At 35.8% G+C, this 18,674-nt stretch overlaps 1 protein-coding gene across 6 annotated transcripts in view; it reads left to right on the forward strand.

The window, feature by feature from the left end:
• Positions 1-18,674, forward strand: part of LOC110440314 (F-BAR and double SH3 domains protein 2-like) — a 102,997-nt gene that overhangs the window by 44,685 nt on the left and 39,638 nt on the right. For 5 of the 6 annotated variants that reach the window (XM_021483300.1, XM_021483304.1, XM_021483303.1 and 2 more), the window contains exons 4-5: positions 12,662-12,747; positions 16,918-16,932. In XM_021483300.1, coding sequence (XP_021338975.1) covers positions 12,662-12,747; positions 16,918-16,932 — 101 coding nt within the window. The remainder of the gene's footprint in view (positions 1-12,661; positions 12,748-16,917; positions 16,933-18,674) is intronic. The other variant, XM_021483301.1, reaches the window with a different exon arrangement.

An 18,674-nucleotide genomic window follows, 5' to 3' on the forward strand; every position in this document is an offset into this window, starting at 1 on the left:
AGTTTGTTACCGCTATTTCTCCGGAAGAACTAGAGGAATCTTTCTCCAATTTAATATGTAGGTTCCCATTGGTCCTTAGCTGTGCAGGGCAACTTTTGAGACTGATCGGATAAACACCATGGCCGACAGGCAGCCATCTTGGATTTTGATATTGAAAGTTTGTTATCGCTATTTCTGAGGAAGTACTAGAGGGATCTTTCTCAAGTTTTAAATGAAAGTTCCCCTTGGTCCTTATAGCTGTGGAGGGCAACTTTTGAGACTGATCGGATAAACAACATGGCCGACAGGCAGCCATCTTGGATTTTGATATTGAAAGTTTGTTATCGCTATTTCTGAGGAAGTACTAGAGGGATCTTTCTCAAGTTTTAAATGAAAGTTCCCCTTGGTCCTTATAGCTGTGGAGGGCAACTTTTGAGACTGATCGGATAAACACCATGGCCGACAGGCAGCCATCTTGGATTTTGACAGTGAAAGTTTGTTATCACTATTTCTCTGGAAGTATGGGAGGGATCTTTCTCAAATTTTAAAAGTAGGTTCCCCTTGATCCCTCGTTGTGTATGTTATATTTTGAGACTGATCATAAAAACAAAATGGATTAAAAGAAGAACTAAACAGATCTTTCTCATATTGCAATGATCGATTCTATTTCTTTCACATTAAGTACTGTACTAGTAAATATGTGAAATGACAAACTCACTTTGAAGGTTGGCTTTCATACACATCAGTATTAAGTTTAGATAAAAAGTTCCCTCAAGGTCCATTTACTGTTAACATGACTCGATCAAACAGATTAGAGGAAAGAAGAGAAAAGATCGAACTGACAAAGAACTAATGAACATGGTACAAAGGTGGGCGCCAAGATCCCTCTGGGATCTCTTGTCTTTATTGATAGAGCTGTCAAAAGAAAAAAAATGAAGTTTAAGATATGGTTACATATTAGAGTGTTTCAGTTGGTTACGGACACAACATGTTTTTGAGAAATTTATTTAAGGAGCTGTTATCTTCATCGTGCAAATAAGTCAATAACACACCACATTTTAACCTTTTTTTCCTGTAACTACCATAAAATTCCAATTGGAAAACATCAGTTTATATCAGAAATAGATTGAAATATTATTTTTGTGTTAACATAACTCAGCTTATATATCAAATGGCAAAAAAACATAACATCCGACCACATTTGGATTTGTCTTCTTATTTTTGCTGAAATAACTGGATTATTTAATGTTATATACCATTTTAATCAGGATAAAATTCTCTAACAGCCATATATCTAGATGTCTCTTTCATATTAATGAATATTAAATATTGGTTGTGCAAAAAATGCTTAAATTTGAAGTGCAACAGCATAATTTCCGAAATTGTCACATTTTCCATACATTATTATACAAATTCCCAGAAATGCTTGGTCCGAAATAGCTGAAATTTTGTGTCAATATCCTACAACCTAGTCTACAAATCTTGAACTAAAAACAAAAGTTGTGCAATGATGTGTGTTATTGTGAAGCCTCTATAACATTCAGCTTTTCTATATGGGCCCTTTATTGTGTTTTACCCGATAATTATAATTAATTGCAATGATCGATTCTATTTCTTTCACATTAAGTGCTGTACTAGTAAATATGTGAAATGACAAACTCACTTTGAAGGCCGTCTTTTATACACAAAAGTATAAGATCAAAAGTTACCCCAAGGTGCATTTATTGGTAACATGACTCAATTAAACCCAGATTAGAGAAAAGAAGAGAAAAGATCGAACTGACAAAGAACTTATGAAGATGGTACAATGGTGGGCGCCAAGATCCCTCTGGGATCTCTTGTGTTATAATATTAAGAAGCAAAGTTGGTCGGAATTAAAGAATAAGTCAACTGACCAAAGATCAGGGTCACTGGGTTAATGGTCAAGGTCATTAGGGTCCAAAGGTCAAAGACAAAGTGGATCTCTGACTTTGACCCTGGCTCTTGATGGAGGAGGTATATAAGGTGAAATAAAACAAATCAAAGCTAACAAATGAGTATTGCACCGGTATTTACATTTCTGTTAGCCCAGCAAATATGGAGGTGGAAGGAAACAAGACTCACATCATAGTACATGTAAAATGTATATTTTGCTTCCTTGCGATTCTTTTTGAAGTCCAAATATCAAACGTCAAGCTCAGCTATATAGGCAGATTGCTTCTTGATGATTATGGGGGATATATTGCCATAAGAAGGGGTCCTTACTGACCTGTGAGTGTTCCAGTTTCAGTTAAACATTCAATGTCCATACTAAACACGGATGTCTTTATTTGAACACAACCTGTCTGCCAATAGAAATCTGACATGACGGCTACAAATCCATTTTAGGTGTAATTTTAACAATTAAACAATCAAGATTATATTAGTTTGTCTATTTTTGGCCTCCTGGTTGATAACAATATTTGGCTCTTGGCACAAGGTTTATCTAGCTCAGCAGATAGTCCAGATGTAGTATTACTCTCAGTATAGAGTTGGTCCGATTGAGTTGAACTATAAGCCCCATGTATAATGGTGATAATCACATATCGGCAATTCTGATGTCCCTTTTTATGTCAGATAGAATAATTCATTGTTTAAGGGGAGAACCTGATTTGAGCTTCATATGGTATGGAGATTACGATAATGTCAATGATGAATTATTCCTTTGGAAGTTCCCTATCAGAGATAGATATGTCAATTATGCATTAAAGAGTGTTTACTGCAAATAGAAAGGTCAAGAGGTCAGGAAAGATCAAGCTCTCTGTGCATTTCTTTATTTATAGCATTATTTATAGCATTAATTGGTGCTGACAAGAATGGTTGGTCCATTAATAATAAGACTGTTTTTTCCAGATGGCTGCAATTTTTGTTACATGACATATTTTAAATATTGAGAAAGGGAAAATTGAGGCATCTTTTTAAAGAAAAACTTTGTATGGAACAGAGAAAGGAAATGGCGAAGGGAGGTAACTCATGATTGGGAAAGGTATGTGATTTTGCATATGGACCTTGTAAAGGAATGTAACTCTGCATGGAAAGAGCAAGGGACATGATTCTTTATGGAGACATATACAGGGACAACAGAACTTTTCAAGTGGTGGTGGTGGTGGTGGTGGTGGTGGTGGGGGCAAGGAAAGCAATTTGGACAGGGAGGGGAAACAACTCTTCCTGGTGACAAGTGGAGGGGGCAAATTTTCAGGGGACCAGGGAAATAGTGCACCTCTTCTTGTGTGGACTGTGGAGGGGAATGGAGGGGATGGGATGTTGGCAACTCTAGATGGGGGCAAGATAGGAGGAATATCAGGTAGGTGGAGAAAGGACAACCACTCTTCCTTTAGATGGTAAAATGACAACTTTTTATAGAAGCAGAAGAGGTCTGCTCGTGAGAAACCACTAATCCTCATTACTTCACAGACCACGATTTATTTAAAAGAGTTGCTTTCCCGGGCAGGTTCGCCTGTACTCAGTAAAGATGTTGGAAATAAATAAATGAAACAAAGTATGGTTACTATGGTAATGTGGGTTTTACATACAGATGTACTTATTTGTATTCCTATTACCTGCCCCAGAACAATAACTTACAAATTAGTGTCCTTACATAAAACTTTCCAGTCACGCAAAAAATCATTCTTATTAAAAATGTCTGGTCCCCAACGGTACCACTCCATTTTATGTTTTCTCGTTGGAATGGTAGACTACATTGAAAATGTTCCTTATTCTTAAGCAAACATGATGGCGAGCCTAGCCAGAATTCACACATTCTTCACTTGTACCAGAGCTCCTTTGTACTCTGCACTGAAGTACCAACTCTTCATTTATAAAGGTCAGGTCAGAAACATTGATGTATGCTATTCCCCAATTAGAATTGGAATTTAATGGATTATTTTTGGGTTCTGCTCCCAAGTTGGTTGTGGTGCTGGTAAAAGTGAATTTATCCTTGCAATCTTACAAGATGTGTTTGAAGACAAGGGTATTTATCTTTGCCATATGTTTCCAAATTGATGTAAATTTCTTCAGGATTTTTTTTTCTAGGATATTTTTTGTGTGCATTAGTTGGATAGACAAATGAGTTTCAGATTTAATGATTTTTGTTGGCCCTACACAAATGTGCATAGACTGTTGTTGTGTGTCGATCCATGGGTCAGTTCATTGCAGAGTGAAGACTGGAAGCTGAAGGTCAAAGGTTAAGGTCAAGTATTTCAATATTTTTGAAAATACTATTTTCTGCCAAAGTTATCAGCCATATAACACCACACTTATTTCCATTCCCCTTCTTGACAAATATATTGAGGTTTGAAGACTTTGGAGGTTGAAGGTGAAAAGTCAAGGTCAAAAGGTCAAAAGGTCGCTTCAAGAAAGTTTCTTTGGAAGCATGAACTTTTCACTATGTATTGAATGGAATGTTTCTAAAGCAGTTGGAATAGCTGATAATATATATGATTAACATGGTTTACAGAATACGTCTTACAACTCGGGTTAGAGGAAGGTCAAAATATTTATTTTTTGTCAATTGTTGCCTTGTTAAATTTAATTTTAGTGATTAATTGATTGGAGTTATTTTTCTACAATATCCATCATTCATGTAACAAGCGTGGGTAGTGTGTTTGTGTCCAAACCAGGAATCGGACTAACAACACCTGACTTCCTAGTGGGTATCTACCAACTGAGCTAAAGGGAATTTCCTTCCAGTGCAAAGCTAATGGCAACCGTAATCTTGCGTGCAATTAAAATCTGCCCCATTAGAATGGAAATTATTGATATGAGCATTTGGAAAGTTAGATATCAAAAGACTATCAGGTTCAGAATTAACTATTGTATACCGGGAAAATTTCTTCGCATTTTAATTTTTGCCTTTCTTTGCATTTTAATTTTTGCCTTTTTTGCCATTTGCAATGAGTGAGATTTTTATCATGACAGTGAATATAAGTAAACAGCATACTCTATATATTTGTTACATTTTAAGGATGAAATTAACAGTTGGAGAACAGGGACATTACCAGTGAAAGGCGTAATTTGACTAGCTGAGAGTTTCCTGGTATACAGCAGGTCTTAAATTAATGTAGTTGTTATATGTTTACTATGGCACGAGTGTAAGTAAACTTTATCTATTTACCTGAGTTAACGATGATCTTTCTAAACCTGTACAGGTAAGTAGTTACCTGTTGCATGTCATTATAGTGTGACAGTTATCAAGTGGGGAAACATTTTGTTATATATCCATAAGTTATGGTTTGTCAGTGTTTTTCATTTTCCCCATACGTAGATTTAAAAAAAATAAAAATGATATGCATCAACTAGATGTAAAGTCCATGTGTACTTGACGTCTTATTATGGGATTGACAACTTCACTATAAATGTGCTACTGTGAACCCTTGATAGTCCAGATACTTTGGATTCCAACAGAAAATGCTGAAATGTGAGGTCACATGATTCGTATAGAAAACCACTTATTTGTCCCCTAAAACACTAGCTGGAAAACAGGACATCAGGACAAGTGGTGGCTTTAATAAGAATGGATACTAAGACATCCAGAGTAGTAAATGGTGGCTAGATTAATAAGAATTGATATTCAGATAATGGGATTAGTGGTGTCTGGATTTACAAGATTTGATATTTTGGCGATGGGATTAGTGTTGGCTAGATTAACAAGACTTGATATTTGGATAATGGGATTAGTGGTGACTTGATTTGTAAGAAATGATATTTGGACAGTGGGATTATAGTGGTGACTGGATTAACAAGAAATGGTATTAGGACAATGGGATTAGTTATGACTGGATTAACAAGAAATGGTATTTGGACAATGGGATTAGCTGTGACTGGATTTGCAAGAAAGGATATTTGGACAATGGGATAAGTGGTGACTGGATTTGAAAGAAAGGATATTTGGACAATGGGATTAGTGGTGACTGGATTTGCAAGAAATGGTATTAGGACAATGGGATTAGTTTTGACTGGATCAACAAGAAATGGTATTTGGACAATGGGATTAGCTGTGACTGGATTTGCAAGAAAGGATATTTGGACAATGGGATAAGTGGTGACTGGATTTGAAAGAAAGGATATTTGGACAATGGGATAAGTGGTGACTGGATTTGAAAGAAAGGATATTTGGACAATGGGATAAGTGGTGACTGGATTTGAAAGAAAGGATATTTGGACAATGGGATAAGTGGTGACTGGATTTGAAAGAAAGGATATTTGGACAATGGGATAAGTGGTGACTGGATTTGAAAGAAAGGATATTTGGACAATGGGATAAGTGGTGACTGGATTTGAAAGAAAGGATATTTGGACAATGGGATCAGTGGTGATTGGATTAGCAAGAAATGATATTTGGACAAAGCAGATGGATTAGTTGTGACTGGATTAAGAAGAAATTATGTTTGGACAATGGGATTAGTGGTGACTGGATTAAGAAGAAATTATATTTGGACAATGGAATTAGTGGTGACTTGATTTACAAGAAATAATATTTGGACAATGGGATTAGTGGTGACTGGATTTACAAGAAATGATATTTGGACAATGGAATTAGTGGTGACTTGATTTACAAGAAATGATATTTGGACAATGGGATTAGTGGTGACTGGATTAACAAGAAATGATATTTGGACAATGGGATTAGTGGTGACTGGATTAAGAAGAAATAATATTTGGACAATGGGATTAGTGGTGACTGGATTAAGAAGAAATTATATTTGAACAAAGCGGATTAGTGGTGATGGAATTGACAAAATTGATATTTGGACAACCAGATTAGTTGTGACTCAATTAGCGCTACTCAAAATGAATATTTCATTGAAAATTACAAACTTTTAAAGCAGTATCCAAAAAAACTGCAGATAAAATTAAGAAAAAACAAACTCTGCTATGAGAATAATCTCTCTTCATTAATTGAGGTATTTGTTATAGAGTTTTTACCGTAATTTTACATATTGTTACTTTAAGTGAGGTGTTTGTTATAGAGTTTTTACCATAATTTTACATATTGTTATTTTAAGTGAGATGTTTGTTATAGTTATTCCCAGTAATTCTACTTAACGGTCCTTGCAGTGAACTGTTTGATAGAGTATCTTAACTGTAACATCCCTTTAAGTAAAGAGTTTGTTGTTTGCACTAGATACCGTTTAAACTGTGACAGCAAGTAGACAAATTGGACTCTGTGTGTGTTTAGATAATAAATGGCACACATTTCTGTCTATAATCAATTCTACACAACCTCAGTTGGGAAACTTTTCAAAAGGATGAAGTTTACACATTCCTGGGCCCCGAATCAATTGTTTAAGAGCGACATGGCTATAGATCATTTCTCTCCATTGTGGGCTTGTAGAAATATCGTTATTTTCTCCCTGTTTCTATTATCCTGGGTTGTATATATTGATCTGACAGAATCCTTTACCTCACCAACGCCTCGGAGATCCGACTGGTTTGATAAGTGTGGCTGACAAATAACTCGGGACAATCGTTTCTGATGTTTTATAAGTTTAAGAGAAACTGGGGTCATTTCTTAGATTAACATACATGGGGGTACGTGATTAACTTTATATTGATTCCTGTTTGTCTTTGATACATTTTAAACCATGTTATGGTCATTTTGTTTGGATCTGTACGGGAGTTTTTGTCCAAGCTGCGGGGTGATTGGTTGTGATGTGGGCCATTAGCTTGTTTTTCTGTGTGATAAACGAGACACTTTAACGTATTAGTTGTCGCTATCCATAGAAATTCCCATATACAATTTTCCATGCCTCGTGTAAATTATTACGTAATGTTTTGATCCATACTGTCTGTGATCCTGGCTTTGTCAAAGTGTAGAGTCATTGCACGTGACAATTAGGTATGGTCACTATCATAATATAAAGAAATAATTTTTAAGAAGACCTGTACCACTGCCGAAAACTGTAACAATGCTTTAACAGTTTTTTTCCTGTCCTGACTTAAGCTTCAATAAATCGTTTTGGAAAAGGAAAACATACTTGCAAAACTTTTATATATTTTTTTTTATAAAAATGTACAATTGTGTTCTGAGTGTGAAAAACAATCGGACCAAATTGAGGTTTGAACCCTGGACCTGATCATTATACTAACACTCTTACCAACTCAGCAACCTGGTCTTCAGTAGTATCCTGGCCCTGTCGCACTACACATATATTAAAAATAAAATCAAGGGGAAGTTACTCTATGTACAAAAAACATACAGTAGAATTCTCTAGTGTTTTGCCTGAAATGGGACGGGTCCTTAAGGAGCCCCACACCACTGCTAAAAAACTGAAACTAAACAATCGAAACTTTGTTTCTGGTATGTCTATAGCTTAATTTGATAGATAATTCCGAAAAAAAACCTATACCTTTTATGAAATAATAATAGAGATGAAATATACAAAACTAATCAATAACAGTGTTCCTAGTGTGGCAGAGTGGCTGGACCAGAACTTTAACCCGGAGCCTCAAATTTTTATACTGTCGCTCTAACTGGCTGAGCTACCTGGTAAACGAAAGTGTCCTGGACCAACTGTGCTACGGTTATATCCAAAACAGAAGTTAAAGGAAAAACCACAATGCAACGGGACAGGAATCCTTAAGTATATGATATAGATTTTTTTAGGTCCTTATACAGCACATGTCGGTCAGGACCGTTTTCTTTAAAGTGAAGTCAAAGCAGCAGAATTAGGCAGATGTTCCTTCTCGTGACCAAGATAAATACTTTTTAATCGATTGACAATTTTTTGTCCTAGTCTGTATCTACACGTTTACTGTCAATGAGGTTCAATCAAGGGAGTGACTTTCGTGTTTTTATGTACAAGATAATATGGCACAACTTTATCGGATTGGCGTTATCTCCGACACTAACGGAACCTCTCCCTACCTGCAAGTTTCCTAGCCCTGTGTAGTCTGCACTACGTGTCTAATGATGGAGGCACCAGATGTAAAGAGATCACAGCCTAGATGCCGTGTTTTAACAACCCTGGTGGGACAATTCTTCTTTTATCTGGGCTGCACTTAATGGCTTTAACCCAATGCCTCATCCATTAGGGCAAAAAGTTTAAAAATGATCTGTCTGATTTGTGGCTGGAGATCAATCGTAGCTCTTCTTCACTGAGAGGCTAACTTCATGTCTGAGGTCATGTGACATGCTATATCTGCCGATCGGCTAATTCTTGTCGGAAGAACAACTCTGTAGAATTCATACACATCTGGAATGAAATATCATTTGAATGAATAAAAATGGAAAAAGCTGGTTTGTAGTTACAAATTCAAAAAAATAAAAGTTAATGCTAGACCTCTGAACCTGGTAGGTCTAATAGAATTCCAAACAGGGAATTCTAGGTTGGCCTCTTGTAAGTGTTTCCAACAGGAGATATTTACTGTTAATTTCCTTTAGGGAGTCCCAACGGGAGACATTTCAGGTAAACCCTTCATAGGGGTTCCAATGGGGGAAGGTTGGCTTAATTTAGGGGTTTCTAGTAGGGGAAAGATTCATGGTTGACCTCTCTTTTGAGGTTGGGGGCCTTAACAGGGGGAAATGAGGTTTGACCATTAGTGGGGGGTCCCAACAGGGAAAAAGTGATTCTAACTTGGAAAATTAAAGGTTGATTTCTCAAAGGATTTCAAAAGTGGGAAATCAAAGGTTGATCTCCAGCTAAGGCTCTAGTAGGGAAAATAGAAAGGACTATATAGTTTGGGCCTTTTTGGCCCCCAAATCCATCGAAATTAAAAATCTTCAATAAAACTTTCAAATGACTGTTTGTTTAATTTTGAATACTTCCCTGGTACTATTATGTAAACATTTATTTGTGTTTTCAATTATGGCTGCCATGGTAGCCAGTTACTTTTTGCATAAATTAATGACATTTTAATTTTCAGTCAATTTTGATAGGTTTTCGACTAATTTTTCTCTAAGCTTCCATAGAGCACAGTCTTGAACAAACTTTATATTTCTCCTAAGGATGTATTACAGGTGCCTACACATTATCCTTTGATATTAAGTTTGTTCAAGCATGCGCTCTATAGTTTCCAGGAGAAAAAACTATGCAAAATATGACAATATTCACTGAATATTCAAATTTTTCTATTTTATGCATATTTGAACTTGTTACCATGACAACAATAATTAGAAATACAAATAGATATGTTCATGATAGTAATTGGGGAGTATTCAAATTAAAGAAACAGTTGTTTGAAAGTTCATTTAAAGGTTTTGAATTTTGATGCATTTGGGGCACAAAACACGCCCAAACCATACCTAGTCCTTTAAGAGATTTAAATCGAGCTATGTTTATGATGCTTTGTTGTCTCCCCTTGGCATTATGAGTTTTAACAAGAGATACAAAATAGGATCGTCTGTAATTCAAGCCCTAATGTGCTTAATATCATTTATTAACTTGGACATACAATCATTCTGAAGGTGGTGGATTGCTAATATGTTAGATACAAAAAAATGACATTACAGAATTGTGGAACTTGAAGAGATTGATGTATAAAACACTTAGTGGTGTCAGATAACAGAGAAATAAATCAGATTACAAAATGTGCTACAGTGGTGATGACTGGGGAGTGTACAAAATCGTTACGCAATTAGTGTTCATCCCGGCTGCAGAAGTTTGTCTATTATTCGGAGAATAGCTACAGGATTTGTCTCACCGATTTATCCCCGATCAATGCGTTCTCTGACGGTAGACATATCTGGTTAATGAAATATGACTTATTTATGCCTATCATCTGATTGCGTCCAATCGTAAATCTGAGATGTCTCGGTTAAAGTACCATCCAAACCTGTATGATGTCTCCTGATATACTGCGATTTGTTGTTTTCTTTGATATGGAAATCAAATGACTGTTTCATTGGCAATTGTCTACATCCAGGGGACATAATTGTCCTTTGATTGGCAGATGTCTGTTGACAGCACACACAATTGGTTAACGTAGTAGAGAAATAATTTTGATTGGTTATTGATCGGCTGATGTCTGTTGAAAAAGTCTATAGTTTGTCGACGTCTCTAATGTTAAAAGTTGTTTGACGTCTGCAGAGGTGATTAAAAGCTAAAATGCTAGAGACTGGTTGACCTTAACGTTGGTTTTCGCCTTGTCAGTGTGTTTCAGTGTGCATGCTTCGGTGCGTCTGTAGTAAAATGCTTGTTTTCAAGATATCTATGATCCTTGGAAACATTTGGTTTATATTTAAGCCATTTTACGGTATCATAAAACTCTACACCTGATCAGATTTTAGTATTCATCGGTTTAGGTTAAAGGGTCAAAAGTCATGTTTGACCCTTTTGTTCACTTTGTTCTTATCTTTAGGAAGTGTTACATTGATTTGAGTCTTAATGAAAGAGAGAAACCAGTTTATTGCCCCTTGCTTTAGTCTGTGTTGAGTGCTAAAACTGGTATGGTTTCTGTAGGTAATATTAACTCTTTCCGTACCGTTGTCGTGTACAAACGACAACAATATGTCATCCTGATCCCCGTTGTCGTGTACAGCTGACAAAATAATAGGCTGTCTCATCCCCGTTGTCGTGTACACACGACAACATACTTTGGTGTAACTTGTCTTATGTTTAGCTGGTTATCGCACACGACAATCGCGCAATACAATTATTTGTCGCTAAAATCAGCACCCATCAGTTTGAAAGAAATAGTTTTATAGGTGCAGAGTACATAATTTATATTTTGTGACCTATTGTTGTCGAATCTGCCGCAAGATGTGTGCGTTTGGTGATTCAAATATAAACAATATGGCGGCAACTTAATTTGATATGAATACGCGCAAATTCATCACCAAATATTTTTTTAGACTTATAGAAGTAAATATGAATATTTTAATATAAGTCCTAATGAAATCTACTTGTAATTAGAAACAAAACCTAACGACTTCGTATTCGTAAACAACTATCAATCCCTTTTAGGAACCTCCACTACAATGCTGTTTTTAAAACAAGGTTTCGTATCATTTGTTGCCGAACAGATGTCGATTTCTCAGTCATAATTAGATGCCATTTAGTCATAATGCTGCGAAAATGAAGAAGTGTGTGTCTATAAACAACAACTTGAAAAAATAACAATATTTGTTCACGATGACCTGTTTAATTCTTGCAGCAATTACACCTTGTCTAAAAAGAACATAATTAATCCACAATTTTGTTATTTGCGCGGGGGCGAGTCTAGTAAGGACATCCGGTACAGAATCCGGACCGGATTTGCGGTACGGAAAGAGTTAAGGATGCAAGTTGTCTTAATGATGACACACATCTTCTTCACAAAAGAGTTCTGTAGGGAAAAAAATGGTCAAAGAATTCTTTTCTTTTTAAATGGATATCTAGACTCATTTTATCAATCAATGACACTTCTAAAGTAGACAACAATGCATGCATTGGTCCAAGTAGTATTAGTTTTCAAGTAATGTTGTCTAGAAATTTTCAAGGGAGATAACTCTAACACAAATCATAGATACAATATTTTAGGTACCAACAACCTTATCTCTAACACCAGTCCCTTATATCATTTGTAAGGAAGAATATATATATATTCAAGGGAGATAACTCCAACACAAATCACAGTATAATGTGTAAGGATAACCTCAAGGGAGATAATTCTAATACAAACCTTGGTATAAATAATGTTCAAGGTAGCCTGTAACCTTAACAATATGTATCTTGTGTGTTTTCAGTCATTGCTGAAGCTGACCACTGGTTTACTAAAGCGTGACTTCCCTGCCACGCCTGACCTGTCAACTGATGATGGACAGGAACACAGGTGAGATATCTTTAGGTGACTCGATAACAGGTATAATGCTGCTGATTGACTCACAGTGATGTAACAAAGACAATTGACTTGTGTGAAGCAGGTGATAGACTTGCGTAAAACTGGTGAAAGACTATGGTTTGAAACAAGTGATGTCAAACAGACGATAGACTTGTGTGTCAAACAGAATGGCTGAAGGATCAATCAGATTGTGTTATAAAACACAACTCAGTAGGTTTCTAGCTCAATCTGAGAAAACATTTGTATACATGTGGTTTTGTTTCAACTATATCACTATTATGTTCCTTTACTTGAGGAAGCAATTTAAAATGATCCAGGTGAGTCATTTGACAGTATAGGATTGGGTATATACTAGGTAACAGTTTTGTCAGATGTAAGTTTTCTTCAAATATCTTTACCATGTAACTTTGATCACATCAACACGTCACTGATCATATCAGCAACATAAACGTTTAGCTTCTGAGTCTGCATCATTCCCATGTTAATTTAATCATGTCAGCATCGCTACCATATAAATTTCATCATGTCAGCATCATTACCATGTAACTTTCGTCAGATCTGCATCATTACCATGTAACTTTCGTCAGATCTGCATCATTACCATGTAACTTTCGTCAGATCTGCATCATTACCATGTAACTTTCGTCAGATCTGCATCATTACCATGTAACTTTCGTCAGATCTGCATCATTACCATGTAACTTTCGTCAGATCTGCATCATTACCATGTAACTTTCGTCAGATCTGCATCATTACCATGTAACTTTCGTCAGATCTGCATCATTACCATGTAACTTTCGTCAGATCTGCATCATTACCATGTAACTTTTGTCAGATCTGCATCATTACCATGTAACTTTCGTCAGATCTGCATCACTACCATGTAACTTTCATCACATCAGCATCATTACAATGTCAATTTCATCACATCAGCATCATTACCATGTAACTTTCATCACATCAACATCATTACCATGTCAATTTCATCACATCAGCATCATTACCATGTAACTTTCATCACATCAGCATCATTACCATGTCAATTTCTTCACATCTGCATCATTACCATGTCAATTTCATCACATCAGCATTATTACCATGTAACTTTCATCACATCGGCATCATTACCATGTCAATTTCATCACATCAGCATTATTACCATGTAACTTTCATCACATCAGCATTATTACCATGTAACTTTCATCACATCAGCATCACTACCATGTAACTTTCATCACATTTGCATCATTACCATGTCAATTTCTTCACATCAGCATCATTACCATGTAACTTTCATCACATCAGCATCATTACCATGTAACTTTCATCTCATTAGCATCATTACCATGTAACTTTCGTCAGATCTGCATCACTACCATGTAAATTTCTTCACATCAGCATCATTACCATGTAACTTCCATCACATCAGCATCATTACCATGTAACTTTCATCACTAGTGTTATTACACTGTATTTTTAGCCCACCATCATCTGATGGTGGGCTATTCAAATCACCCTGCGTCCGTGGTCCGTGGTCCGTCCGTGGTCCGTCGTCTGTCCTTAAACAATTCTTGTTATCGCTATTTCTCAAGAAGTACTAGAGGGATATTTCTCAAATTTTATATGAAGGTTACCCTTGGTCCTTTTTTGTGCAGGGCAACTTTTGAGACTGATCGGGTAAACAACATGGCCGACAGGCAGCCGTCTTGGATTTTGATATTGAAAGTTTGTTATCGCTATTTCCCAAGAAGTACTAGAGGTATCTTTCTCAAATTTATATGTAAGTTCCCCATAGTCCAAAGCTGTGCAGGGCAACTTTTGAGACTGATCGGATAAACAACATGGCCTACAGGCAGCCATCTTGGATTTTGATAGTGAAAGTTTGTTATCGCTATGTCTCGGGAAGGGATCTTTCTCAAATTTTATATGTAGGTTCCCATTGATCTCTCATTGTGCATGTTATATTTTGAGACTGATCATAAAAACAAAATGGATTAAAAGAAGAACTAAACAGATCTCATAATGCAATGATCGATTCTATTTCTTTCACATTAAGTACTGTACTAGTAAATATGTGAAATGACAAACTCACTTTGAAGGTTGGCTTTCATACACATCTGGATTAAGTTTAGATCAAAAGTTACCTCAAGGTGCATTTACTGTTAACATGACTCGATCAAACAGATTAGAGGAAAGAAGAGAAAAGATCGAACTGACAAAGAACTAATGAAGATGGTATAAAGGTGGGCGCCAAGATCCCTCTGGGATCTCTTGTTTATCATGTCAGCTTTGTTACCTTGTTACTATCATCACATCATTTTATTGGCCCTATAAAGACCTCTTCTGCGTTGATGGGCCGTGAAGAACTCAATAACTTACTTCATCACATCAGCATCTTTCATCAAATCCACGCCATCATCATATGACTCTGATAAAGACTGAATCTCTATCATACAACTTTCACCAAACCTGCATCATTACCATGTGATTTTAATCAAATCTGCTTCATTTCATTATAACTTTCATTAGGTTGCAATTGGTCCTGTTTATACACTGTATTATGTAATTTTCATATGTTATTGTGGCCATGTAAATGTCAAACTCTGAATGTTGATGGATAAGTGTTGACTCAGTAAATTGCCTGGATATTAAACATGATTGATTGATATGTTCATGAAAACTTGTAAACCTGCCATTCTCTAAAACTACAGTAAAATGTCAGTATGAAACCCAAGTATGTGTTAGAACATAAAGGCATACACATTTAGTACGCTTTTAAAACAGTAATATAATTTCTATAGGAAGTTTTACTGTTACAGAAATGCATAATGTGTTATTATGGACAGTCATGCAAGAAAGTACAGATAATTGTATTAAACATCAATAGAAAAAAATAACGCTGAAGAAGAACTTTTTTCTTATAACTGTGTGATAAAATGTCGAAATGGCAATCCCAAGGGGGCTGTAAAAATAGGAGTATATTTACGATTGGATTTCCCGAGGGTTCGCCAAGCATGTAGAACACTGTTAGTGAGCAAGCCGTATTGATTGGCCAGTGTTTAAATGGCCGCGCGGCACATCATCACAGCTATATAACCATGGCCCGACAAGCTGATCCTTCTCCCCGAGCGTTACCGTAAACATACTCTCTTGTACTTTACATTTCATTACCAGCTTCTTTATTTATCCAAGAGATCTTGAGAGACAATCTTCCTTGAACTAACCACTGAAGTACAACCTGTCTAGAAAGACCATTCTTATACAGCAGAACTTAAGTTTAACCCATTCACCCCTAAAATCACATTTGAACCTTACAAAATCAAAGACTGGGCAAGTCCAGTTTAAATATGTAGGGGTGAATTAAGTTAAATCTGTCCTGATAAAAAGCACCCTTGTAGAATAGACCCTTACCCTATATACTCTATACCCTTATAAAGACCCCCCCCCCCCCCCTTTATTGACCAAAGAATGATACAATGAAACTTATCAAGAATGATCTACCTTAAAGTACAGACCACTTCAATAAAACCTGTTTACACTGACAACTCTTATAAAACAGACCAGTAAAACCTGTCTAGAGTAACCACCTTTATAGAATAGACAGTTACATTTAATCTCTGGCCACACAAATTGCCCTTTCATAATAGACCGCTACAGTTAAACCTGTCTAGAGAGACTACTAATAGAACAGAATTTAAGTAAAAACCTGTCTAGATAAACCACCATCTCTCGACAACCTTATATAATAGTCATCTATGGTAAAAACTGTTAAGAAAGACCACACTTATACAACAGATCACAATACTACAATAAAAGTATATATTTTAGAAAGGAATATTTATTTTGACTCCAGACAATTTTTCTATAGGAAAAAATTAACCAAGAATGAAGTTGAAATAAAGGTTGAAGCCAGTGATTGCATTCTCTGGCCACATACAAAGCAATTGCTTGAACTGCCAGTATGAGGTTATCTCATGGGATGGAAAAGTGGGGAGAGGAGGAATGGCCGGTTTTCTCATTGTTTGAATTGTCGGTCCTATGATGTATAAGGTATATCACAACAATGTTTATACAGGGAAGGCATAGCTGGGGCGGGGAGGAAATAAGACTTGATATGGACGGATATGATAGAGCAATAATTATTTGATTTCCTGATCTTAGGTTCAGCCCAGGAAGGTAAGAACTCACAAATTGCTGTTTTTGTTTACATGATTTACCTGTATCGGTGATGCTGTATACATTTCACTATTCAATTTTACACCTTTGCAAATTATTTGCATGTTAATTTTTATTTTGGATTTGTTTGTTTTGTTCATTTTGCATAACCTAAGATTTAGTAGCCTAGCAACACCAGTTTGTTGTGATAGCCATTTTGTTATTTCTTTTTGACCTGGTTGACCTGATTGAGCGGTCAATGTCAGGCACTGATCTGTGTGTGGTTGTTCACAGTTAAATGAATACTCTATTAACCTTTACAATGAAACCTGTTTAAACTGAACATTGGATAGTTTGAAAACCTGCATAAACAAGCCATCTAGTTAGGTCAAAAGTGTTTTACCCAAAGTCTAATGGAGTTTGCTTTAGACTGGTTTCTTGTGTACGAAACACTTCAGTGATAGATGGTACATGTACTTCGGAACCTTGTTAGTTATTTCGGACAAAAATTCTTTTCAATATTCAACAATTCAAGGTTAATAAAAACACAATTTGTCACATTAAATGATTAAGTTTTGAAATTAAATATTGGAATAATGAAATCATCAAATTATATAAGATTTTGGGTTTTCGATGTACCATATCATACACTCAACTGAACATCTTTCGTCTGTAGATTTTTTTCATGCTTTTCTTTTCTCTTCTCTTCAGTGAAGACATTTGTTGCATAATGAAAACAAAAATTGGGTACAGAACTATACATATATTTACCTTATTGAACTGCAGCATTTGAAACATTCAGTTAGACAAATACAAATTACAACAGTTAGGCAAATGTAGATCACAACAGTTAGGCATTAGGTAATTGTTATATCTACCTCTTCTTAATGGAGTATCCTTGTAGACTATCTTAAACCCAGTGCTGTCACATGACCCTGTCTAAGTTTGAGAAGATGGAAGGGAGCATAATGACGGGACCATCTAAGATAATCACTGTATCTTAAAGGAACGGAACCGCCATAAAGTGAAAAAGCTAGACACATTTCGCATTTATCATATACATTAAATTGGTCTGTTTATGTGTGTGTTCGACATTCGCATTTAAAAATTAGACATGTCATTTGCAATGAATCATTTTCAAGTTTTTTTTTCTTAATGAGTTTTGTATGTGATGGTATAATAGTTTGGGCATTGTGTTATAGTCAATAACTCAACGAATAGTGTTCTCGGTGGAATTTTCTTCTCAAACTCATGTTTTATCTATGCAGTTGTATTGATTTGGATTATTTCGGCAGTATCTTAGCTGTCATTTCAGCCTTCAGTTTTCAACTTTTTATCATAACACTCTGCAGTATGTGTGCTATTTGTAGTATGTGTGCTATTTGTAGTATATTGTGTGCTATTTATCATTAAAGTTTGCAGTATCTTCGTCTCTAACTTAAAACGTATTACCCCGTAAAAGGCTTCCATTTGTTGCTGTGCTTTGCTTTCATGTTCAGTAAAACCTTGTTATACTGCCAACAATTGTCAGTAAAACCTTGTTATACTGCGAACAATTTTCAGTAAAACCTTGTTATAATGCGAACAATTTTCAGTAAAACCTTGTCATACTGCGAACAATTTTCAGTAAAACCTTGTTATACTGCGAACAATTTTCAGTAAAACCTTGTCATACTGCCAACATTTGTATTTTTACTTTAGACATTGGCATTATAAAAGGTTTGGTTTGGCGACCTATCAGTTGAGAAATGCAAAGGAATTCT

Source organism: Mizuhopecten yessoensis, unplaced genomic scaffold (genome assembly GCF_002113885.1).
Source record: "Mizuhopecten yessoensis strain PY_sf001 unplaced genomic scaffold, ASM211388v2 scaffold11179, whole genome shotgun sequence".
In the NCBI taxonomy this organism is placed as follows: domain Eukaryota; kingdom Metazoa; phylum Mollusca; class Bivalvia; order Pectinida; family Pectinidae; genus Mizuhopecten; species Mizuhopecten yessoensis.